Source organism: Passer domesticus, chromosome 13, assembly GCF_036417665.1.
Source record: "Passer domesticus isolate bPasDom1 chromosome 13, bPasDom1.hap1, whole genome shotgun sequence".
NCBI lineage: Eukaryota > Metazoa > Chordata > Aves > Passeriformes > Passeridae > Passer > Passer domesticus.
The window spans coordinates 12,024,223-12,048,132 of NC_087486.1; the positions used below are offsets into that span (position 1 = coordinate 12,024,223).

General features: G+C 42.7%; 1 protein-coding gene across 2 annotated transcripts; it reads left to right on the plus strand.

Moving 5' to 3' along the window:
* Positions 1-2,371: 2,371 nt before the first annotated feature.
* On the plus strand, positions 2,372-13,478 carry MAT2B (methionine adenosyltransferase 2 non-catalytic beta subunit). Of its 2 annotated transcripts, none has more exons than XM_064387407.1 (7): positions 2,372-2,533; positions 5,447-5,641; positions 6,468-6,582; positions 6,860-7,012; positions 9,658-9,851; positions 10,748-10,861; positions 11,882-13,478. In XM_064387407.1, exons 1-7 carry the CDS (start codon positions 2,471-2,473, stop codon positions 12,050-12,052), a joined length of 1,005 nt encoding a protein of 334 aa, XP_064243477.1. In that variant the 5' UTR covers positions 2,372-2,470; the 3' UTR covers positions 12,053-13,478. The 2 variants fall into 2 exon arrangements, with proteins under 2 accessions (XP_064243477.1, XP_064243478.1); XM_064387408.1 differs by lacking the exon at positions 2,372-2,533 and adding an exon at positions 3,075-3,128.
* Positions 13,479-23,910: the final 10,432 nt, after the last annotated feature.

Sequence of the window (23,910 nt, forward strand, 5' to 3'; positions counted from 1 at the left end):
TTTTTTTTAATTGAAAAATCCATGATTTAACAATTAAAATTATTTCTCTGATCATTTGTCTTGCTGTATTGTAGCAAGAGCTGGGCTGTGCTCAGTTGAAATACAACATGAGCTCTTGGGATTCTCAACCTGCCTGACCTAATTAGAGCCCTCCTCCTGTTTGCCACAGAACTGTGTAAGACTCAGTGCCAGTGCTTTGAGTGGATCTCATGCACACAATGGCTGTGCCTGCTCGTGCTGGCTGTTATGAGGTAAAAATTTAAGCTCATACTGAGCTTCTTAAATGGTACCACTGGGACCAGACCAAAAGCTGAACAGGAATCAGGGCCACACGTGATGCAGGGCTTGGATTTGTGTTTTGGTTTCAAAGGTCAGCAGAGCCAGTGCAGCTCAGTCCATGTGCTCTGTGCAGGCACAGCAGACAAAGGGACAAGAGCACAGTTGAACCGCAGGGATTTCTTAGGCTGCTCCTTCCCTCAGTGCCTGAAATGCTGCTGGAAATGGAGCAGGTAAGGCTCTGCATATTTGCATTGACAGGCTGCTACCACACTTTGGTTACAAAATCAAGGGGAAAACAAACTGGGAGGGGAGAGGGAGACTTAATTATGCTTTAGCCTCTGTGAATTACAGTCTGGAATGTTAATTTGATGAGTGGTCCATTTAATCACCCAGGGATGCATAATGCTTCAGTGACTGTGATCTAGACAACAATACAATTCTTATTGTAAAATAAGAGTGTTTCACAAAGCGGATGTAACAATAATAAAGACATTTAAAATATAGATACAACACTGCAGAACTTGAGGTAAATATTTGAGGAAAAATTAGATTATATTATATAATGAAAATAAAAAATGGCATATAATTTAACTTAATCTGGTGACAAAGATGGTAAGATGTTTTATAGGCTGATTGATGATTTAGCTTGAGATTTCAGTATTCATGCTTTTGTATTTTTCTCTTGCTCTGAGCCCAGAAGACAAAATTTTTATTTCTCCATCATGGTTTTCGTTAAAATGCACAGGGAGCTCTTCCAAGCTGTGTTGGGAGGAGATGGTGTGACATCAGGTGTACTGGGAGTTCTTGCCTCCATGCTGCTAAACAGTTTGGTATTTCTTTGTAGTCTCTTCTTCTTGTTTTCAAGTTATGAATTACTGATGTTTTGAAATAGAATTCTAAGGTTAATTAGAATTCTAAGGTTAATTCTAAGGAAGGTAATTAAATGTCAATAAGTTGTTACAGCGGAAAGAAGGGCATCTGTATTCCACGAAGGCAGAAACTGGCTGAAGTGGTTTAATTTATTTATATATATATATACATTTTTGTACTTTAAATGTTAGTTGTTTGTCATAAAGATAATTACAATATTCTGTAAAATTTCAGTATGATTTGAGTAATTTTGGTAGACTTTTCTGGTTTTCTTCCTTGAGTACTACCAATTAAAACTATTTTAATCAAGTCAAGTTGAAATAAATCCATTGGCATAGATACAAGTGCGAAGTAGCTACAGTGAGTTTTGGCCAGTAATTTTTATACATCTACTTATCTTCAGTTCTCTTGCCAAAAAAAAAAAAAAAAAATCTCTTGCTAGGCACAGTCTCTGCCTTTGTGGGTCAGACATGGTACAGTAACACTTCATATACAGTATCCTGTTACTTTCAAAACTTTGTATTGAAAAAGAAATCAAAGCTGTCACCTTGTAAGCATGTAATGATACATTCAGGATCAGTACTGTAAGCAGTGATTACTCTCTCAAAAACAATCCCTCCTTCTCTGCGGGATTTACCAGTTGCTTTTATATCAGACTCTGTATAAAGGCAATTGAAAATGCTTTTCTCCACTTTAAAACAAGGAATTAAGTAATTTATAGAGAATATATAAATTCACTATAATGACAGAGCTCTATGCATGTGGTATTTTGGTCTAATTCTGAAGTTCTGCTTTCATTTTACAAATCCGAACTCGCACTCGAAATTTCAAGTGTGCTCAGATGTGAAAGGCAGCAGCACACGCGCTCGGTGCAGTGACTTCGTCACTGTTTGAAGCGCCACGAACGCGAGGGGAGGAGCGGCCTGCAGGGGCGGCAGCCCCGCGCTCGCGGTGTCCCGGGAGCACAGGCACGCCGTGCCGTCCTTCTCCCCGGAGGCCAGCAGCGTTCGGTGTGGCCGTGGCGTGTCGCCGCGGGTCTGTACCGCGGTGCGGGGCCGGCGGCTCCCGGTCCCGCCCGCGCCGTGAGGGCTCTCCCTGTCCCGCGGGACCGCGCCCGCCCCTTTAAATACCCGCCATGGCCCCGCCCCCTCCGGCGCGCCCCGGCCAATCAGCGGGCGCCGGCCGGAGGCGCGTGCGTGGGGCGCGCGGCGCGGCGAGGGCGCCCCCCGGTGGCGCGGCGCGCAGCACGGGCGCGGAGCCTCGGTCGCGCAGCGCCGGAGCCGCGGGCGCGGAGCGGCACCAGGCCCGGCCCGGCCCCGCCATGGTGGGCCGGGAGAAGGAGCTCAGGATCCGCTTCGCGCCGGGACGCTGCGAGCTCGTGGAGGTGAGGGCGGAGGGGCCGGCTGTGCAGCGCGGGGCCGGGCGGGCAGGCCCGGAGCGCTGACGGGGCCGCGGCCGCTGGGGCTGAGCCCGGAGGGGCCGCGGGTACCTGAGAACCGCGGCTGGGAGCGCCCGCGGGCTCCGCCAGTTGGGTCATTTTGTGCCCATTGCCGGCGCCGGGAATGGCCACCGGGACGCTGTGCTCGGCAGCCCGCGGCGCCCGGGGGTCGCGGCGCCGCTCTCGGCGGGCCCGAGGCGCGGGGAGGGGCTCGGAGGTAGCGGCCGTGCGCGGTGCTTCCTCAGGGGAGGCCTCGGGAGGCGCCTCCGTGCCCGCTGCCCCGGGCGGGGGCGCCCACAGGTGTACGTGAGCTGCCGCAGCGATGAGGGCTGGGCGCCTGGGGAGGGGCAGGACAGCTTCTGGCCACACCAGTGTGCGGTCACCTGCTATTCGGAAAGCCCCAGGCTCTGCCTCTTGCTTTCTGTGGCTGCAGGGCATGTCGGAGCTGAGAGAGCTCGGTCTCACGTTCCCTGCCCTGTAGTGACTTGGAGCCCGTCGGATTATGTTTCAGATCTTTTACACCAGTAGCTTCCGGGTTTTGGTGGGCATTCCTTAAATTTGGTGGTTGAGTTCATCATGATTTTGTAAATAAAAATATAAAGTTTAAAAAGCTTTATTATATACTTTAAAAGTACGTGTTTCTGGTTTTCAACTTGAAATGCATCATGTTTTGTTTTTTTTATAAAATACACTGTTTTATATTTTGGTAGTATCTGCAAAGTGATCTAGTGTCTCATAAATGCTATTTTTTAACACGGCTGATAACGCTGTGACTTGTTTATTTTAATGTAAATTAGACTTCTAAACGCAGTACGTTTTTTTATTTTTGGCTAATATGGACATCAGATAACAGTAAATAGGATGGTTCATTATAAACCTCAAAATTGCATATTTTACTAGTATTAATAGACCATAGAAATGCTGCTGCAGCTAGGTGATGTCCTGTGAAGGAGCAAAGCAGCATACAGGGAAAGAGTTAATCCGTTCACGTTTTTTATCACCAGAATGTTAAAACTTCTGGCAAGAAGAGGTTTAAATTGGTAATTAGTTGGTGCTGTTATATGAGAAACACCTATAATTTGTTTGCCCTTTCAGAAACAAGTAAGTGGTATCAATCAGTCTTGCAGACCAGAGCAGTAGCATGCAAGCTGTGCTTGGTGAAAGCTGTGTTTGTGTCCAGTTCAAGCTGTGCTGCTGATGTAACATCCTCTTCATGGTATATAAAGTAAACAAACTTAGATGAATGAGGATCTAAACCATCAAGTTTTGCAAATGACACTTGGTTTTGGGTTGGTCACTTCCTACTTACTGAAGATAGTCAGTGATGTTTTTGGAGAACCTTTTGACTTTGTTCTGCAGCAAGGGTTGGATATTTATTAGTGGGCACCTCTGGCTGTGGAACTCTGATCACAGGTCCTGTGACACTGTGCAGACTTTGCTGACAGAAGTACTACAGAGGAAAATAGTAGTTGCATGTTCTTGCTCACACTGTTCAGAGAAGCGTGGGTAGCCTTAAAAATGGTAAACCAGCTTGTGTTCTCAGGTAAAATTTAAGGATAAAAGTAACTTTTTGAAACATCACTTGCCATAGTCTGTTATTTTCAGGCAGCTGTCCACACGTAAATTATTAATTTTCATCTAGTACTAATGGGAATAAATCAGCCTTCATCTGGAGATTCAGAGTTGAGAAAAATGCATGCACTGTGCTGGGAACATGGAACAATTGTTTTGGGTAGGCTGTTTCCATCGTGCCCTCTGCATATACCCTGATGGAACAAAAGCTTTGTAACTTCACGGGTGAAAGACAGTAATTTGGGAGTGATTGCTGTGGCTTCCTGTGCTGCAGTCAAAAAGCAGCAGTCTGGTACAATGCTTAGAAATTACTGGGCTGTTGAGATTGCTTAGCAGAAAGCACTCTATGATGTACAGAATTATAGTAATTTGTCACAAATTGTCCTTGTGTGTAAAGTGGTCAGGAAATCCAAGATTTGTGGGTTCTGCACACCCAAGGTTTTTTTCTGCACAGGCATGGTAAAGATATGCTTTCATTTTTGTTTTTAGCAGGCAGTTTTTGGGTTTATTTGTGGCAGATACAGATGGAAAGCATTAAAGGAAAATAAAGATTGCAGAGACAGACAGGGATCTTGTGTTTGCTGTCTTGAAAACCTGATGTTCTAGTGAGGGGTGGGATGAAGTTCGTGTGTGCTGATGTTCACAGCTGTCCCAAGTACCAAAATGTGCAGGAGCTGAAGTACAGCTTTAGTCTGTTGTAGAGCTTGAGAGCTGAAATTGCCAAACCGCTTCCAGATGCATTTTGTAAAATTGACAGGAGATCCATATCTTGGTTTTACTTACTACTAGACTATTGTGTCGAATAACAATTGATTACTCTTCTATTTGATAATAAAATTCAAGATTTTAATTACTAAAGTAAGTTACATTGCTGCAGCTTTTAACAGGCACAGTCTATCCAGAATTATTTGTTGTAGGATTTGGACTCTGTATGTTAGATCTTTTGGGTCCATTTCCTAAAGAAGTTAGTTCCCTCCTTTCAGATTGCACAAAGTTATCAGCTTTTGAATGACCTTAAAGCTCTGTCTTCACTAGTGGTTTGGATTGTTGTAGAAGTAAATGAGTTTCTCCCAGAAGTTTTGTTTTCATTACCTTTGAATACGTGGTTAAATAGTTGACTGGCTGCAGTATTGGTGTCCTCCCAGATGCTGGTGTTCAATGACACACTTGACTCAGGAGAAGCTTTTTTAGTACAGTAGCCTTGGACTGTAGTTTTGCATACTTTTAAAGAAAAAACAGTGAAAAATTACAGTGGAAACAAAACTTTTCCTGTTGTCGTTTCCCTAGGAAGATGTTGACGTTCCCAGTAGGCGAGCTTTGATCACTGGTGCTACGGGACTTCTTGGCAGAGCTGTGTTTAAAGAATTCAATGAAAATCATTGGAACACAGTTGGTTGTGGATACAGGAGAGCTCAGCCCAGATTTGAACATGTTAATCTCCTGGACTCTATTGCAGTTCATGATATTATCCATGATTTCCAGGTAAGTTTCTGGAGCATAAAGTGGATGGGAGGGGCACTTTGTGTGCAGTGCTCAGCTGATAGTGCTGCTGAGTTCTGGGGCGTGAGTGGGGCTGGGCTTTGGCGCAGCCAGAGCTGTGTGCCCTGCCCCACCCAGAGCAGAGGTCTGCTCTGTGGGTACAGACAGCTCTGGCCTTTGCTGTGCTCACCACAGGCAGGCTGCAGGCACAGCTGTACGTGCCAGCACACTGCAAAGGGAAAGATGCTTTTGAGTTATTGACACAGTAATGTGTCAATATGCAGTTCTGGGGAAGTGGAGGAGTATTTAAATACAACAGCAGTAACTCTGTGTAGTGTGCAGTGTTCACTGTTTTTTCAGTCTGAGTGCCAAGAGGAATATATAAAACCTGAAATACATGATCCAGGATGCCATTCTATAAAATAGTAAACATCATCTTAATAATCTGTACAATCAAGTAAGCCATGTGTAAATAGCTTGCCTAAATTTTTTTAGTACCCTTGTGTGTGTGAGAGATGTATCTTATATTAATATATATTTTACTATACAGAGTTAAAAAGAAAAAAGTCCCCACAACTTCAAAGTTGCTGTAAGACTGAAGCTACTGAAGACCATAAATTCACAATTAATGACAAATGTTTTTCTTATCTTGAAACAGAATGGTTTTATTCTAAAGAGAGGGAAAAGGTGTTCCTTGGAATGCCAGAATTAAAATTAACAATGCTATTTTTATTACTTAGTTTTGCCTGAAGGTTGTCATTGCTAGAGTTAGGGTGCAACTGCCATCTCTTGACATGTTGGTTGTTTAAAATTAGTCTTTAATTTCCAGCCTCATGTTATAGTGCACTGTGCTGCTGAGAGAAGGCCAGATGTTGTAGAAGGTCAACCAGATGCTGCTTCTCAGCTCAATGTGGCTGCTTCAGCAAACTTAGCAAAGGAGGCAGGTAAGGAGAGCATCTCATGGATTTGGTGTCTGGTTTAAATCCTGCATCTATTTATAGAGGATCAATACAAGTATTAATGTCACTTCTGCCATCAATGTGCTGTTGATCTGTTTTCCATAAGAGTAGTGTGCACAACTCTGTGAAGGATCAGGGAGCAGACAAAGCAGCAGGAATGAATGTGCATGGAAGATGAGATCCTTGGGAGATTTAAGGGTCTATTGGGATTTCAAAGAAGGCATGAATTAATATAAATTATCTATAAACATTTCCTTCCTAGCTGGAGTTGGAGCATTTCTGATCTACATTAGTACAGACTATGTATTTGATGGAACAAGCCCTCCGTATAAAGAGACTGATGTGCCAAATCCCCTGAATTTGTATGGTAAAACCAAACTGGAGGGTGAAAAGGCAGTTCTGGAAAACAATGAAGGTAAGACACACAACCATTTTTAATACAGGCTTTCTATTTTTACTCCGTTATATATTAGCTTAGTAGATTCTTTAAGTCATCAATGAAGTTGCAAAACCATGGAAATGAGTTTCAGAGAAGGATGTGATTAGGAGTTGGTCTCCTTACTCATGAGCAATTCCTCTTGTTTATATCTTGACTAAAGCTTTTATTTCTTGTTCCAATCTTCATTCATGTTATTTGTCTCTCCCTGATGGACATTCATAAGCCTTTGTCTGTTTTGAATCTGGTGTTCCTAAGGAAAAATAAAATACTTCATTCAATATATAGCTGCAGCTGTTTATAGGGATGCATTGCAGGTGTTGTCAATGTATGTTTACTTAAAGGGAAAACCAGACTTGTGATTCAGTAATAATGCAGATCAAACATGGAGTCTTGTTACACTTTGGGTTTTGCTCTATTATGTATACCAACAGGCCGCCCATTTTGGTTTTACTCAGCTGCACACATCATATTCCTGCTTCTAACAAAAGGTTTAATAACATATTTATGCTTTTAAACAACCAGATTTTTAAAATTTGTCTTAATGAAAATTTGGCGCACAAAATATACAAACATAACTTTTAAAATTCTGCTTAAGGGAAAATAGCATGTTCCCTTTAATTTAAGATTTATTTCTTGTATAAAAGAGAGATTTTGCTGCTTCGAGGTCGTGTGCTGTCAGTGTCCAGTTACAGATTATAAGGAGAGAAGCACTTGTATTTTATCAAAAAATCTGAAGAAAGTAATCTCAGTACACATGCAGAAGAGGCTTCTGATACTCACACTGTGGTTCTGTGCTTCCCAACTAGAGAACCAAGCTGTTGATAAATTAGCGTGATGGTCTTCCACTAATTAAATATATGCTGTGCATGATGTATTTGGCATTACTAGTAAGAAAGAAACTTTGTAAAAAAAATACTTTGATAGGAGAAGTCTCATTTAAGTAAAAATAAATTTAAATGACAATTATTCACTCCACCTCTAGATTAAAGACCATCTCTGAATTTGACTGTGATGCTGTTTGTTCCCTTTTCTAGACTGGTAACGAAGATAAGACTTACCCACACATCCTTGGATTTGGTGATCTTGCTAGACCCTTCCCCCAGCTCAGCACTGCAGTTTGGTTTCGTAACCTTTTGGAGCAGAATCTGTCAGGCAGCAGTGGGCTGCAGCAGTGGTATTATTAGCAGGAGGAATGTTGAGGTGGTGCTGAGTAAAGGGTTTGAGAAGATGAGTTCTCTTGATTCATAGAAATACAAGTATTGTCCATGTACTGGTGTTCCAGCCATTGACTTGCTGATATGGTATAGGTAGATTTCCACTGGTCAGATCTGTAGCTGTGGGAAGAGCTGCCCTGTCCATTCCTGTTGTAAAATGTGAGAATCTCCAGTGAGTAGTTTTAACATTTTTTAAAAAGATACTTTACTTTGGTTAGAAGGGAATACCTGCTTATAAATATATATATAGGTATAAAGTCATGCTTATAGAACTACAAAGTGTCAGGAGGTCCTCGGAGCTGTTAGACATGAGGCTGATCCTCTCCGCATCCCAGAGAGCTGAGAATGAAAGGAAGGCAGTTGTCTTCTCAAAGAATGAATATTTTTAAAGCAATTCAAAAATAGATGTTTCAATCAGTATTTAAAGATAAGAGTATATCTGCTGAGTGACCAAATAACTGCATCTAGGGCAGCAGGAAATCAGTGTCAGGGTTTTCTGTTTGTTTTTCTTGTCTAAGTACTTATTTTGGTTTACCTCTCTGTGAGAATAATTTCTGTGTTAGCTTTTTCTGTTTTTCTCTCCAATACCTATAGCATTTTCCTCCAAGTATATTAAGAATGGATATGTTTTGATGACTTCAGCTTCTAATTTCAGGTCCAATTTTTTTGTTTTCTCTTTCAGCAAAACTATTACTTTTACGTAATTTGTCATAGCCTTGGATTTCTTCTCAGAGGCTTTTTGAGTCTTCATGACAGAGATAGACTAGTATGATGTATTCCATCATGAAATATGTTTCTCTTTGCATTTTGTTAATTTCTCAAATCACTGTCCTGAAATCTAACATTGTTTATTATTGTGTTCTGTGAACCTATTCCTTATTTGTCAAACTTTTAATTTATTTCAAGGTTCATGGTTTGTTTTTTTTTCTGGTAAATAATATCCTCCTTTTTGCAGGAGGCTTCTGCATGATGGGTCAAACATCTTTGTAATTTATGTCTGAATATGATGACCTGTGATTGGTGGGAATTTTTCTCCTTGCTCTTACCCACAGGGGATGGGTAGTGCTGGAGTAACTGCACAGAGTAGTCAGATTTTTTAATTTTCTAATTTTTGTTCTAACCCAAACAGGCATCTTTATGCAATTAATGAAAGCTTGTTGACTTTCTGGAAATCAATGGCATAAATGAAAATAAATAATAACAGTATGATAATTTCTGTAATCTTAGTGTTTATAAACTGGTTTTCATAGAAATTAAAATTATATTCTGTAAGCTAACATACTGCTTGCATTTTATTTGTGATTTGTAGATGCTTAACATGATCAGCGTATTTCTTAACGCTTCCACTTTTCAGATTATGCTGCAACATTGGCACCCACCTGTGATCTAAAATATTATTTCTTTTAGAAACTGCAGTACTTAGGATTCCTGTCTTGTATGGAGAGGTGGAAAGACTGGAGGAAAGTGCTGTGACAGTTATGTTTGATAAAGTGCAGTTCAGTAATAAATCTGCCAACATGGACCACTGGCAACAGAGATTTCCTACCAATGTCAAGGATGTAGCAGCTGTTTGCAGACAACTAGCAGAGAAGAGAATGCTGGTAAGAATGGCAAGAAATGAGCCTCTGCAAGGTAAAAACAGTTTGAGTTGTCAGCTTTGCTTCTGAACAGCTGAGAACTGCACATCACCTGGATTATTTGCATTTCTGGAATGCTGGGGAGGAGGAAAGAACTGGCTGTAATACTACAGGATCTATGCATGACTATGAGAGTATTGTGGTCTTTGAAACAAAAGTGATTGAAGAGATCAGACAGACCCTTCTGAAAACTGACTTCTAGTACAGAGGAGAGAATTAGAAATGCCAGCTTATTCTGATATGCCTTTTACAAATTGCTAGTTTGAGCTAAAAATTCTCAAAGGTGCTATTGTTTATTGTATTAACAACACTGAAGTGGCCAAACAATGCCCCTGGACTGAAATACTTCCTTGTATTTGTTCACCACAGCACCTTCAGATTACCATCTTTGCAAGGTAACAGAGCCAAACAACAACAGCCACGTTTATGTTTTCACATAGTAACTTAGAAAACATGGACAGGACTTGTACAGGGTTTGCAGTTTAACATTCAGAATGTGTGTGATGCCTTTGGCCTTTGTTTCTGAGTAAGTGAACATCACAGAGCAGCTGAGTTCCTCTTCCCCAGTTCTTTGACCTTGCTTGGTCAAAGGTGGGCAGCTCCTTCCTGTTCATTCTACTGGACACAAACTGACTGTGAAGCCAGGTCGGATAGAAGTAACACCAGTTTCCAGTCTCAGGTCCTGGTCAGGTGTTCTGTGAAAAGGTACAGATGTTTCTAGAACACCACTGAGTTGCTGTAAGGATGCCTTTTGAAATAGGGTCTTGCTAGATGCTAATTCTGCACAGTTCTTGCACAGGAATTAGCCTCAGGGCCAGCTGATTGCTTCCTTTCATCTGTGTTTCCTTTTTCTACTCTAGGACCCATCAATAAAAGGAACCTTTCACTGGTCTGGCAATGAACAGATGACTAAGTATGAGATGGCCTGTGCAATTGCAGATGCTTTCAACCTTCCCAGCAGCCACTTGAGACCAGTAAGTGATGTGCTGTGGGACTTGTAGGCAGACAGATGTGCCTGATCATTGCAAGTAGCAGGTCCCTCACTGGCTGTGCAAGTAAGCTTCCTCTTCAGGACAGGCTGTGCATGTCCAGCACAGCAGCTCTGTTGCTGAGGGGACTGGCTGGTATCAAGCTCAGGAAAAAAGCAGTTGATTTGATCTGCTGAATTAGGAAAATGATGCAGTCAGTCAGTCACCAGTTTCCCAGTCTGTAGTGTAATGGTATTTCTGCAGAATAGTTTCCCTAAGTCACAAGCAAATCTGTACTTTTATGTTAGATTGATAGAACGTTATTAACTTGAAGATAGAGCTCTGGAAAAGCTGTGTGATGTCCAGATTTATTTGTGAGCACATGCACTAAAGAACTGCAAATTCTTTTTGCTTTGCTTAAAACACTTGTCCTGCAGTTTTATTGACACTTGAGACTACTCTTAAAGACATACTGTAATGTGATGGGCATATGACATGTCAAGATTTTACCTACGTACAAAATAAATTCTAAGGATTCAGAATTGGTGAACACTGGAACTGAAATGTGACTTGGAAGATGGAAGAAAAACAGTGCAGAGCACTGAGTCTTAATTTTTTCTGCCCAACTCTACTTCTGTTCAAGACAGGGATGTCTTCATATTGATCAAGATGTGGTTCTGTTTACATTCTGGAGCATTCCTTGCCTTGTGATGATAGTCACAGAGTGAAAATATGGATAAAATGTTGAAAACCACAAATAGTAACAGTAAAGAGAGTGAGAAAAAAATGCCTTAAGACAGTTCATATGGCTTGATGGATTGAATAAAGTTAACTATAAAACAAGCAAATAGCAAAAAAATTCAAAACAATAGAAACCCCCAGAAAATAGAAGGGAGGAGGCAACCATACCTATACAGAAAGCTGTGCTGTGAAGAAAACATTCTAATGTACATGTAGAAGTATTTTTCTGTCACTTCTGTTTACTTATTGCTGTGGGGTTTTTTTTTGTCTTCTGTTTGTTTTTAGATTACTGATAGTCCAGTTGTGGGTGCTCTTCGTCCCAAGAACGCTCAGCTGGACTGCTCCAAGCTGGAGATGCTGGGGATAGGTCAGAGAACACCATTTCGAGCTGGGATCAGAGAATCACTTTGGCCTTTCCTTGTTGACAAGAGATGGAGACAGACAGTCTTCCATTAGTTTGTAACTTTTTTAGTAAAAGTATGGTATGTGGCACTTTTTTAAAAGAAAAATAGTTTTGTATGAGTGTTCTTAAATTGTGACATTTATGAGCTTTCATTTAATTGGGTAAACAAATGGTCTTGCACTAGTGAAACTTAGCCTAAAAAAAGTTCAGTGACTAAAACTGAGCCTGTTTGATGTCATGGATTTTTTCCTTCCATTTATACCAGTCTAACTTGATATCTGTTCTTGGTGGATTGAGGTTCTTAGTAATGAGTACTGTGTGATGCTAAGAATGACTCAGATCACTTGCTGACTTACTTTTGGCTGAAATATGTTGTTGATGCTTAAGGTCTGTGCCATTGTTGTATATACCATTTCTCTTCATTAAAAGACATGGTCAGTTACTTTATCACCAAAAATCGGAGGTTTTTGTTTTTAATTTCTGAAGATGGTGTTCTTAGGGAGTTAAGCTGAAGTAGGAATCCTTAAATGTTTGTTTTGCTTGAGCTCTGATCAAAATGTTTTTTAAAAAAGTGAAACTTTATTTTTGCAATTATCAAGTGTACTTTTTATGCTTGAAATATTTTCAGAATGTTCTGTAAATTGAATGCCTGCAGCTTTGTATTTGTACAGTAAGTTGTATGCATTTGTTTTCATGGTGACTTAAAAAAGCTAGGGGAGGGTGGGGACAGTGGGCAACCAATAATTTTGACCTGGGGGTTTTTTGGGTGGGGGATTGGAGTTGAAGGATTTTTTTTTTTTGTCTGGGTGGTTGTTTGCTTTCTATATGAAAGCACAAAATATCTTCATCCTTCCCTTCCCTTTTTGGGGACAGCATTTGCAACTTGTTAAATTAATGGAAGATGTTTATTAGTACATGGGAGATGGAGAGGAAAGGTGTTCAATAATTTGTAGCACTGCAGCAGCTTTTGCACAGACTGTCAGGCCTGGCACTGCTGCAGCTTGTTGTGGAACAGCAAAGTGTGTGTGGAAAAGGTTTGCAGCATAATAAAACTGCAATAATCTAAGACAGTCTTTAAAGCTAGATTCAGTAGCCAGATAATGTGGAGGAAGAACACTGTAAAGCTTTGCTTCCTTTTGAAGTTGTAGAATCAACTATATAAATGTTCTCATATTGCTAGCAGATTATTAGTAAAGGTAGTAAAAGGTCCAGTTAGATGGTCATTTATTTTTCTGAGGCTGAAATGACGGGGAAGGGAAAGATGTTCAGATTTAATTTTTTTTAAGTGTGTGGGGGAAACACACACAAAAATAGACCAGTTGAAGGTCTTGTAAGGGTGAGCTTCACATTCAGTCATTTCATTTCAACTGGCATATGCTAAGCAATCATAATCCCAATCTGTTTTAGTCTGAAGTTCTGATACACACATAGTAACCTATCTCCAAAATGACAATAAATATATATTGCCAGCATGAGAAACAGTTGTTGATTCTTTCTTTACCATCAGGGTTTGTTTATCTGAATCAGAAATGTTTGCAATTCTTCTTGAAATGTGTGCCCTTTCAGCATTGGGGTTTTTTTCCCTTCTTTAATTCAGTAATTATTTCCAGCCTTGGATTAGATTGCATCAGTTTCCCTGTCAGTGTCACTGTCTTGGAGATGTGATAAATGTACACACCAAAGATACAGAAGGTTTTGAAAATATGAGCCCTGAAACTTCTTGGGCCTCAGGGTGGATCAGGAAGATTCTATGTCCCTTCTCCTTGCAGAGAGCAGTTTGACCAGGAAGGAAAAAAGGATGACTTCTCTCCCAAAGATAAAGGTCCTCAGTGAGAAGAGTTGGGCATTTTACTGGGAGGAAAAAATTTAAATATTTCAATTTTTTTTCCACACTGCGCAAGTAAGTCCCACTGTCCAGTTGTAGCCTATCAGAGGGGATCTGTGTCCTCAGCATCCCCCTTGGAGTCTGCAGTCTTGAGGCACTTTGGATGACATTTCCCTCCCTCGGTTATAGAAATCTAAGACAGCACCAATAAATATTGCAAGAGGCAGTGGAACTAACACTCTCATTTTCCAGTCACTTTAAAGATATATTGTTGTTGAAATAACTTGTCATAGTTTTCCCTTTTTGTCTCTGGCTTTGTTTCTGGCTCTGACACTGGAGGTGTTTGTGTTCATCCACAAGGCCCAGGAATGGTTTCACCTTTTAGGGTGAAAACCGTTGTGATTGCCTGAGACACAGTCTTGGTGTTGGGAGGAAAGCATGGCCTCTTTTTACAGAAGCAATACCAATTTCTGCCAGGTTAGTGACTGTGAAGCATGGCAATACACAGTCCTGCTCGAGTCCTCATTTGAGGGTTGTTGGAGGTTCATATTAATTTATTCATTGCTGTCTGTCAGCAGTGGGCATACAGGAAGCAAAGTCACTGGTTGTGAAGTCTCATTTTCTGTTCAGGCTGGCGATGCTGTAGAAGCCCAGCAGAGCAGGAGCTGATCTGTGTCTCAAGCTCCAATAGCCAATGGCTGCAGAGCCAGCCAAGGACTGCTGGTGTCTGCTGAAGGGCAGTACAGGGGTTGGGCAGCACCTTCCTGGGACAAATGTCCTTGTTCGGGCTGCTGGACATCAGCACAACACATAGAGCACAAGCATGGGAGTGTGGTCCAGATTTGGGTGTATATTTTTCAAAAAGACCCCAAAGCTCTCTAACCCATTTCCAGAAAGGTTTAGAAGGAGGGACTGCAGGGTAACTGGTAACTAATTTGCATAGAAAGTGATAAACTCGTCTCTAGGGCAGGGAAAACTTACCTAGAGAAAGGTATCCCCACCAGGCCCAGGACCTGGGGCACGTCAGCTGCATCAGCACTGGAGCCAGGACTGGTGATCTTTTTTTCTCCCTTCTTCTCTTCCTCTCTTTAATTCATCTCTTCCTCTGTTTCTCTTTCCCTTCACCATACTCCTTTATGCAAAACTCCCTGCCATGTGCTTATGCAGGAGGTCAAGGACTAACTGGTATCAATTTCCATGCCAAGTGTGTAATTCACTAATAAAACTTGATAAGCTTTTGCAGACTCTGACTTTTGTCATCCTTTACAACCATGTGTGAGTTATTTGAGGAAATTTCTTGGTTGTTTTGGGAAGCACAAGTGTAAGAAGAGTTTGCTTTTCAGTAGAAACTCCATGGAAGTGCTATTGATGTAATCCCCAAGGACTTTTGTGTAGACTTCAAAGCCCATTAGACTTATAAAGAAAATTGTTGCCAGTTTTATGGTTGTTGTGCCGTTTTATTTTTGCTTTTAAGATGTAAAGGTTTAAACTGCCTCCTTGCATTCTAAATTTCCAGTTTTCTAATAGGCAAATTCCCAATTTGCTACAGATTTTGCCAACAAACTAAAAAATAAAATGGTAAATGTATTAACTGACATCGTTGGATTCTGGAGTGCTAGATTGCCTTAAATTCCAAAATTTAACATTTGCTCTGTAAAAACTGAAAGAAAAAATTGTCATACCTCTACATGTCCTCTTTGCTTTAGTACTCTGGGATTCATGGTTTATGGGGTGAAAGCAAAACAGGAAAATCAGATGATGCTTGACATCTTTTTGGCTAGTAAGAGCCACATTTTTGGAAATTTACATTAAAATTTCTAGGAAAACCACAGCTCAAACCAACCTTTTAGTTGTGTCTCCCTTCTCTATGTTAGACAATAGATTTCAAATAAAAGCAGGTTGGCGGAAGTTGGTGACATCACAAAATGTCATTTTGGCATTTTTCCATGTACCAAGTGGTCAATGCATCTGTCAGTTGCACACTAAATTACTGCAGCTGAAGGAAGGCAGGAGCAAAGTGCACCAAATGCTGCACCCCTGATCAAACAGAGAGGACATTCTGGTCTCCACCTCCCTGGGCTGCAGTGCACTCAACAGTAATACACTGATGTGCCAAGTTACAGCTGGCTTAGGAGGCAGCGGGACCAGCAGCTTCCCTCCCATACCCACCATGGCCTTTGAGAAAGATGTGTTTCAAAGGCTGTTGTGAATTACAGGGACTGCATCTGAGTCCGTGAAGAAAAGCTTCATTAAAAAATAATTCCTTAGGATGAAGTTCTTCTGTGTGCTGAAGTTCGTAAGAAACAGCTGAAATAACTCAGTCAGCCTTGCCTGACATCACCCCCCTATAACATCACACACATATGTAAGCCTTTATCTCAGCACATTGAATTCAAGTTCTGCCACAGAGGCAAATATGGATATAGGAATTAGGAGACTTGGCAGAAACCCATTTTTCAGTGATTAATATAAGGAGAAATAAGCCTGTTAAGGAGGATTCCCCTTCTGGCACCCCTCAGACTCCCCAGTATGTGTCTGAAGGGACTGCATGTCTCTCCAGGAGGCTCAGGAAGCACCTGCTTGTGGAGAGCAGGATGGCAGCAGGGGAACAACTGCTCCAAAGCACCTGGATGTACCTGCAGAGCTGTGACCTGTGCCTGTGGGGCACCTGGCAGAGCAGGTAACATAATCTCCAACGATATCAGCCATTTCTGCCCTAATGTGCATGAAGCTGTTTTACATTAACTCACTAACAACATAAATTATTCAGGTTTTAACCATTCTGATCCCACATACTCTGTAATTAAATTGAAACTGGATGGTTTTTTTGAGTGGCACATCTTTATTTAAGCTATTTGCTTCATGTGTTTACTTTACAACCAGTCACATACAAAACTGCTTGTGTATCCAGCAATTACAGTATAACAGGAACTTAAATGAACTGTATATCAAGATGAACATATATAGCCTCTTACAATATCCACTGGTTTTGATGAGCTTTTGGACTTCAGAGATACATTGAATGGTAAGTTTAGTGCTGTCTTGAGGGTCCTTGAGTTGCAGCTTTGAGTTCAGGGAACCTGTGGCTTTGCAGTGTTGCTTGTTTACTTTATAACAACTTTATTCAGTTACTTGCCTGAGCTAGCATTTAATTAAAACCTTAGAGAAGTGAGACTTCTGTCTGAAATGGCTCCTTTATAAGCTGAAAGAGGTCTCTTGAGTAGGATTGACTGTTCAGTGACACTGACTTCCAAAATAATGACTACTGTGTAATGTCATAGGGCATTTGCCAGCATGAAAAAATGTCATTAATAGGTATGGAAAAAGAAAAAATGTGTAGGCAGCAGGGATTAGGAATTACATTAAGAAAACTATTACAGAAAAGATTTCTCTCTGTGCTTAATGTTCGACTGATTTCAGTAGGGTTCCTTACCATGCTTACATTTAAGTACAGGATAAAACTTCTAAGCATCAGTGCTTGGGAGTACCTTGATGAGAGGTGAATAAGGATACAAATTATGGACTTCCATGTATTTTTAAGTTTTGATAGTACTCTGTTGGGGATTCTGTAATTCAAATTGATATCAAAGAGTGCAGCAGTTAAGTTCCAAATCTTTTCACTACAGTTTGGAACTGGCGATGGCAATGAGTGCAATTGCAGGGGATGGACATGATGAGATCCCCAAAGCCGCTGCTCCTACCCCAGCCCAATGACAATGCTGTACAAGTAACAATGTGTGCAAATAGGGCTTACACTGCATTTTATGGGGCTGCTGTATTGGTAGAAGGCAAAGGAGGGGCTAAGACAGTTTGTAGTTTTTTCTTTAAAGAAATCTGGGAAAGCTAATTGCTCGCAGTGCCTAAAAGTCAAGCATAGCCATTGAAGAAACACTGTCTAGGAAAAAGTCCCCTCTAACCAACACCTGTGGCTCTGCTGTTTGAGCAAAGGGAGCAGCCTGCATGGCCAGCAGTTGTGGGAACAGGCTCAGAGTCCTCCAGGATGGCCAACTTCCAGAAAACAGGAAAGACATTCCTGGCAGATATGTTCAGGAAAAGATTCTTTGAAATTTTGAGGTTGATGTACTTTTAGTGCCTGGTTGTACATAGAGACATTTTCTCACCTCCTGCTATGCTCTTCCTTCCTCTACCAGCACTCCAGCACACAAATCTTTTTTAATCATCTGTAGGAATTTTAATTGCTTGGTATTTCTGATCCCCTTTTATAGACATATGCTAGATTTGCCTAGTATGTTTGATATACAACTGGTTGTACTTGTTGTCACTATCTTGTGGGAAGTTTCCAAAATAACTGAGTACTTAACAATTTCAAATAAAGGTTCTGTTCTTGCCTGTCTTGCCAGTTGATTCAACTGGTGTATTTTTATTTTTAACTCAATAAGCAAAAGGTCTAACTTTCAGAATTACTGATCATCATCTAATAGTGAGTATCTTACTTGTTATTAGAGTCACTATTCTGAGTCATTAGAATATAGGTAAATCAGAGAGTACTTCTGAAGTCCTGAGTGATGGATGAACAAACAAAGTATGGAAAAAAGGAGTCAAGGTTAAGGAATCCATTAAAAAAGAAGCTTGGATTTGTATACCAGTCCTAGCCACTTTGTTCTGCTGACCCAGGAAATACAAAGAGGTAGCACAAATATCCTATATAAGTTCAATTAGTTCAACAACAGCTCTGAAGAACTCATCTCTAGGGCAAGCACCTGAGACAAATATTAGAAGGACAATGCCAACTGCACCTTTTCTACTGTGAAGAAAATTGAGTCCTTCTCTTTAACAGCTGGAAGAAACAAATGGGATTAATCCATGACCTGGGAGAGGTGATGGAATGCACGCTCAGCAAGTCTGCAGCTGGCACCAAATTGTGAGGAGCAGTTGTTATGTTCAAGGGCAAGGCTGCCATTCAGACAGCTCTAAACAGGGGAACAGACACTGGCAGTAGTCTAAGTGAATTCATTTGGCCTGTTATTAATGAGAAAGGCTGGAGAAGGTGAAATTTTGGAAACTGGAGTAAATGAGATGTTAAAAGGTTTTATGATTATGCTGGAGCAGACGGTCAATTATAAGTATTAAAAGCTGACAAGGCACAAGGTCAAGATTAATTATATATTTCTATATTCTAGCAGGGGTGGGAAGAGAAGCATTTTGAGCAGCAAATGCTTTGCAACAGTGTAGGTTCAAAAAAGGAGTGTAGGTCTAAAGAACTGAAGGTTTCCCAATATACCCTTGTATATAAAGAGGCTTCATTTTGCCCAAATTCAGTTTGTGAATGAAGATGGCAGGAAGGGAAGAGTTTGTGACTAGGAGAAGGGTCCAGATGAAAGCAGGACATATTCCTCTATGTGATATTCTGTATATTTTCTCAAAGTAGTTAATATAAATTGTAAATCATTGTCTTACAATAGTTTTACTGTTTCTTGCAAGAAAGAGCAATACAGGAACACAGCCCAGTGGGTGACAGCAGCAGTATTTTTTACCCCTCCCAGGTGTGTGAATATCAAAGAGACAATATGAAAAGCTGCTTGGTTCTCACAGGTGAAGTAGCTTCTGATTTTCTCCCTGAGGACCTAGAGCACCAGACATCCTGGAGAACAATCTTTGATTAGCTAAAGGAAAAAGAAATGGACCAAGTCTGTGCATGACTGTTTCAAGTCTTTAGTGGATAGTTAGCTCAAACAAAAATGCAACTGTGTACACTGATGACAGTTATACACAAAGGCAACAAATACTGGAAGAAAAAAAAAAGCATAGAGACACACTGAAAGTACAAGATAACCAGTACCCATAAACAAAAGTTCTCCATCTGAAAACAAATTCATTAGTGCAAATGAAGATACGCTTAACTCAGTCACTCAAGTGTTCAAATGTGTAATATTAGTCTTATCTTTTCATGCAAACAAGATGTAGATACTGTAAGAGCAAACCTCCATCTGGAACCACTCTGCAGCCATAGTGCTTGTCTCAGCCTACAGGAGGCCTGCACACTCCCCAAGAGAACTGTCACTTCAACCTGACTTCTAAAAGCACAAATGGAGTGTTACATATCCAGTCCATGCAAACTGGATGCACAATTCTAGTCTGAACCTTTACATGTGCTTTTGATATCCCCTCTCCTCGCTATATTCTGTGCAATTAAGAGGGGGGGGGGGAGTTTTGCACAATGTTCTCCTCCCTCCTGCAAAGGAGAACTGTTCTCCTTTGTTCATCAGGAGAAAAGTCCAGCTTCTTCAGCTTCCAGAAACCTGATTCACCCAGCTGTGACACGGGGGCACTCCTGTAGGTGCCTGCATACCCCACACATCTAGAGGATTCTCTTCTGAAGGATAATGCTAAACTAATGTAGAGGAAAAGAAGAGAAAGATTCAGAGGCAGCAAGTCCACACAAAAGGAAGGGAACTATGAAAGCACTGGCTCTGAGCCTTCCCCAAGACGCAGCAAAGGACTGTTATTTCCTCCTCTCTCTGGGGCAACACAGGTAGAGTTGAATGGAAGTTCAGCAAAATATCTTCATATTCAGGCTTTCTTTTATTTCTATTTTAGTCACAGATGTCATGTTATGATTGGTCTCCTTCTTGTTTGATTTTTGAAGAGGACTTCCAGTAGGAAGAGATAAAACACAGAAAGCTGAGAGTATGGAAATGAATGACTGCAAAGGGCAACACAGGAAACAGAACAAATACTGAACTGATGTGAAAAATGCAATCTCACGTTCTTAACAGTGGAGAGAAAGGCTCAGAGACATGATTTAGATGCCCAGGGTACACTGCAGATACATGTCAGGGCCCTGAGGGAGCCACTGGCCCTGCAGCCCTGGGCCTTTTCCCCAGTGCCTGTGGTCACTGCCCCTTCCCCTGTCCACTGGGGACAGGCTGTGGCCAGAGGATGAGCAGCTCAGCCTCCCTGCCCTCTGGCTTCTCCCTGGCCAGGGAAGTAAGAAGGCCTAGAGGAAGGAAAAGGCCTCTAGGCTGGGGGAGATCACAGAAACAACTTAAAATGCTTCCCTTCTTGAGTCTTAATGGTGGCTATTTTGACTTTTTCTTTCTAAAGTGTGTATTTTACTGATAATTTATTAAAGGACAAAGCACAGCATTAGGCACCAGTGAGCATCTAATAGAAGCAGAAGGAGCAGAAGAAGATTGAGAACACTGCGGGCTTGTAAATCTGATCTCAGCAGCAGAAAATGCATGGAGAGCAATTATGCACACAGAACATTTAGATTTTTGTAATTGCTTAAGGGGAGTCAGCATGGATCCTGGAAAAGAAGATTAGGCAAGATAAATGTGCTTGGCAGCTCTGAGTAGGCAGGACAGCTAGAGTGGATATCATTTATCTGGATTATGGGGAGGGAGGGGAAAATTTCTTAATTCTGCATAAACTGAAAGATGACTCATTTTCCAAGTCCATAAACATAGCTTGAGAAAAGAAAGCCGGTGGCCTGGGTTATGGCAGGTAGAGACAACAGGCATAAATATCATGTAACGCTTTTACAAAATTTCCCCATCTGATTTTCAGACTGCTTAGTGAACCCCTGAGGTTTTGTGTTTCTCTCAATTGCATTCAAGTAACCCCCACTGGCTCTAGGACTGTCCTAATATAACCTGAGTCAGGCAGCAGTTTGTGTGGCAGAGGCTTGAGCCTGTATTCACCTGTGAATATCCTCTGCCACAGAAGTAGGGATACAGGAAGGTGTCCAGCCTGGCATCAAGGACCCTGGCAGTAGTCGTCACCCATTTTAGGATGTGGTAGAACCTCTTTTAAGACCCTATGTTGCATTAAGTCAGGGGTGGAAAGCACTGGATCTAGGACAATCTCAGGGCCTCCATTTTCATTTTTATCTCCAACAGCCATTCTTATGATTTTGCTTTTATTCTACATGAAGCATTCTAGATCTTAGAGCAGAGCAAGGACATTTTCTCTTTAGAATATACAGCTAAGCTGGAAAACTCTTCACAGGTTGGACTCTAATGTGTTTTTCATGTCTCCAGTTAGAGTGGTCAGACACCCATCCTTGGCACATTAATGGCCTTATTGCTGTTGTGCCATCACTGCAGAGCACATATCCAGCACTCCTCAGGAATCAAAACAGCTGGAGCTTTAAAACTCAAGTCATTTCAAAAGCTCATTCTCATTCTGCACTGAAGGCTTCACCCAGTTTACACAGAGGAATTAAACTGGTCAGCGTACCTTTCACAGGGGACGGCCTCATTTCTACTTCTCAAAGGAGCTGTTTCTTGGGTGCTTCTGGCAGTGGGATAAAATATTTACATACACTCACTACCTGCTTTGTGCCTCCCAGACTGTAAAATGGTGAGCACTCCTGTTCCAGTTGTGCTTTACAACCATTTCCCTACACAAAGCTACACTTTTTGTATAAACCAACCCTCAGTCCTGAGGCACCTTTGCTCCTCAAACCATATTGCAATTATGAGTTAAAATAGAGCAACTTTGCAAGACTCTTTTCCCCATTTTTCCCTTCTGGAAATGAACCCCTGGGTTGTGCACCACAACCACCAGCCGAGGAGAGGTGTGAGAGCTGAGGGTGGAATGGAGAGGCTCAGACCCCTCACAGGGGGAGCAGCCTGTGAACTACAGTGGGGGAATCTGTAAAGCTAGTGAGCTCCAGATGCTGGCTGGGGAAGAGCCCTGCTCTAGTGCCTAGCCCCAGTGCAAGGCACAGCTATTCCTGGAGGAATTCCTCAAGCCTGCTCGTGAGACCAACCTGTCCTGGAAAGTGTGTTAGATCCATGAATGTCTGTAACACTTCTCTCATGAAAAAGCTGGATTTTTTGTGTGTGTTGGGGTGGGTGGGTTTTTTTGGTTGTTGTTGGTTCTGTTTCTTTTTCCGTTTGTTTCTCCTCATTTCTGGGATTTTGGCTTGCTTTGTTTGAATTGCCATCTTGTTTAATTAAAGCTCTCTGTGCGCTGCGAAAGAGATAGAATATACTGAAACTGAAGCAAGGTAACAAAGATGGTTTGCAACAACCCTTCCTTTTCAAGGTGCCCACTTGCTCAAGAATCGGGGTTTGAGAGCTGGGACGGTGTTTGCTTCGACTTCAGCACCTGTCTGAGGCTGAGAGGCTCTGCCTGTGACTGGAGCTTGCTGCAAGCACAGTGCTCAGGGATGGGGAGAGCGAGTGGGACCAGCCCGGGGCTCATGGCCATTGCCCAAACACACCAGCGCCCAGGGATAAGGACGGACTGCGGGAAAACCCCCGCGTTTGCAGCGGTTAGAAAAAGCACAGGTAGCCAGGGACAAGAACGGGATATTGGGGAACTCCCGTATCTGCCTCAGTTAGCCAAACACCTGGGTGGTCACTGCCGGGGTGGGATGGCGGGACTGCATTCCCGGTTTGGGGGCAATTATCGGCACCCGCGGTGCCGGTTCCGGGGGGATGTTGGGGCTGGGTTCCCGGTTCGGGGCTGGGTTCCCGGTTTGGGGCGGGGTTCCCGGTTCGGGGCTGGGTTCTTGGTTCGGGGCTGGGTTCCCGGTTCGGGGCGGGTTTCCCACCCCCGGGGCCGGGCTGAGTTCCCGGTTCGGGGCTGGGTTCCCGGTTCGGGGCTGGGTTCCCGGTTCGAGGCGGGGTTCCCGGTTCGGGGCTGGGTTCTCGGTTCGGGGCTGGGTTCCCGGTTCGGGGCTGGGTTCTCGGTTCGGGGCTGGGTTCCCGGTTCCCAGTTCGGGGCTGGGTTCCCAGTTCGGGGCTGGGTTCCCGGTTCGGGGCGGGGTTCCCAGTTCGGGGCGGGGTTCCCGGTTCGGGGCTGGGTTCCAGGTTCGAGGCAGGGTTCCCGGTTCGGGGCTGGGTTCCTGGTTCCCGGTTCGGGGCTGGGTTCCCGGTTCGAGGCGGGGTTCCCGGTTCGGGGCGGGGTTCCCGGTTCGAGGCGGGGTTCCCGGTTCGGGGCGGGGTTCCCGGTTCGAGGCGGGGTTCCCGGTTCGAGGCGGGGTTCCCGGTTCGGGGCTGGGTTCCCACCCCGGGCCGGGCGCGGGTGCAGTTGCGCGGCGCGGCCGCCCGAGGGCGCTGCCGCGGCTCTCGGAGGCGGCGCGAGCTCGCGGTTACAAATTTATGTGTTTTT